We start from the raw sequence: 2,313 nt of genomic DNA, 5'->3' as shown, positions 1-2,313 counted from the left end.
TCCCCCTGCTCTGGTGTTGCCCCCTCTCATTCCCCCTGCTCTGGTGTTCCACCCTCTCATTCCTCCTGCTCTGGCGTTGCCCCCTCTCATTCCCCCTGCTCTGGCGTTGCCCCTCTTGTTCCCCCTGCTCTGCAATCGGAGACCTTTGGCAACGTCGGCGCGGCACGGTGCCGGGTCCTGGTCTGGACGGGTCTCTACGGGCTGGGTCTCACCTTGTTGAGGACGTCCCTCTGGCAGCCCAGGTACAGGTGAGGCAGGATGCGGGTCGGCCCGATGTTGGTGACCGGCAGGCAGGGCTGAGAGATGCAGGAGGGGACCAGCGTGGACCTCCCCTCACACAGACCCGGGAACAGGTGGCAGAACTCGGAGAATCCACCTGAGGGGGGGAAACCGTCACCCTGTCTTCAGGTTTCTTAACGACAGATATGACCCGCTTGACCCGCTTCCAATGTTCTTAAAGGATTTTAGTAATCAAATTATTTGAGTTACTCTAGGACCAGGACCAGGACTAGGATTAGGTCTAGGCTGTGCTTTGTGGATCTTTTCAGTCAGACTAGTCTAGGCCTGATGGGGTTTTGACCCCCATCCATCATGTTATTTTCACTGTGACTGGGTTCGGTTTCAAGCTGCTTTCCCTTGGACGAGGTCTGGAGCCTCGCAGGGTATTTGACCCTGGCTAGACTCTGTTTTGCGGCTCTTTTAACCGGGACTTGTCTGGGCCCTGTGTGGGACCAGTCTGGACCCGGTTTGGGCCCTGTCTGGACCCGGTCTGGGACTCACCTGAGAGCAGGTGCACTGAGGGGAAGCTCCTCGCCAGTTTCACCAGCAGGACGCTGAGGAAGGACTCGGTGCTGAGAGACGCCGGATCTGAAGAACTCTGATCGTAGACGACGATGTCCTGATCGCCGTCCAGCTCCAGCTACACGGAGACAAAGACACAAAGAGACAAAGACACACAGAGACACACAGACACAAAGAGACACACGGAGACAAAGACACACGGAGACAAAGACACACAGAGACACAAAAAGAGACAAAGAGACACAGAGACAAAGACACACAGAGACACAAAAAGAGACAAAGACACACAGAGACACAAAGAGACACAAAGAGACACACAGAGACAAAGACACACAGAGACACAAAAAGAGACAAAGAGACACACGGAGACAAAGACACACAGAGACAAAGACACACAGAGACACACAGACACAAAGAGACACACGGATACAAAGACACACAGAGACAAAGACACACAGAGACACAAAAAGAGACAAAGAGACACACGGAGACAAAGACACACAGAGACACAAAGAGACACACAGAGACAAAGACACACAGAGACACAAAAAGAGACAAAGAGACACACAGAGACAAAGACACACAGAGACAAAGAGACAACATGAGAGTTAAGATCAACTACCAAAAGATGTTTCTGGTTTCCCCGCGTCGCTGCTCCAGGAATTAATTACAGCTCATCATCATACGGGAAACGTTGCCTCGGTAACAAAAACGGAGCGGAGATCCCCCCAAAAGTCGTTATTCCAGTTTAACAAAACACCGCGAGACGGGAGGAGCGGCCTCGGTGGCTCGCTAACGTCTCTTTGTTCATTATAAATAAACTGACTAAATGTTTATAGAGCAGCATGTCTCCACCAGACTCCATGTAAATAATCACTACTTTTAGCGTGTATAGAGCAGCATATCTCCACCAGACTCCATGTAAATAATCACTACTTTTAGCATGTATAGAGCAGCATATCTCCACCAGACTCCATGTAAATAATCACTACTTTCAGCGTGTATAGAGCCAGAATATATGGAGGTTTCATGTTAAACTAAAAGGATCTTAATCTTTAACTAAAAGGACTATCTCTGTAGGGATCCATCCCATAATGTTGGACCGGCACCGTATTAAAAGTATCAATTTAGCACTGGTATAAAAAAATTAAAAAAAACTATACAGAAACCTAGTGAAGGTATTGAAATAGTCATTCATGATTTGACGGTTCTACGCACACACGCCTTACCCTGATTATGTTATTTAGAAGAAATGACTGATAACTAAGCAATGTGTTTTTGTTGTATTGTTGTATTTTAGGGAAGTGAAAAACAATTAAATGCTAAGTATGAATTGTTGGGATTGTTTGTGTTTCACTTCCTTGTCCAGTTTCAGTCATGAGATCCTTATTTGGTTGACATGGAAACAACCTTAAATTATATTAAAATTATATATAACAGAAAACCTTAAAAAAAAGGCTAACTTAAAATTGTCTAAACATCAGTCACGTGTGTGAGACAGTGTGTGTGTGT

The 2,313-nt window shown here is 46.9% G+C and overlaps 1 protein-coding gene across 1 annotated transcript; it reads right to left on the bottom strand.

Annotated features, from left to right (window-relative positions):
• Positions 1–181: 181 nt before the first annotated feature.
• LOC117941407 (dual specificity protein phosphatase 16-like) lies at positions 182–919 on the bottom strand (the record flags this gene model as incomplete). Its single annotated transcript, XM_034866435.1, has 2 exons — positions 182–376; positions 781–919. Coding segments are annotated over 2 exons (321 nt in total), but the record flags the coding sequence as incomplete, so codon positions are not given.
• Between the last annotated feature and the right edge of the window lie 1,394 nt (positions 920–2,313).

The sequence above is a fragment of the Etheostoma cragini genome, unplaced genomic scaffold (assembly GCF_013103735.1).
Source record: "Etheostoma cragini isolate CJK2018 unplaced genomic scaffold, CSU_Ecrag_1.0 ScbMSFa_694, whole genome shotgun sequence".
Lineage (NCBI taxonomy): Eukaryota > Metazoa > Chordata > Actinopteri > Perciformes > Percidae > Etheostoma > Etheostoma cragini.
The sequence above is the reverse complement of the archived record's forward strand: the minus strand, read 5'-3'. Positions and strand labels throughout refer to the sequence as shown.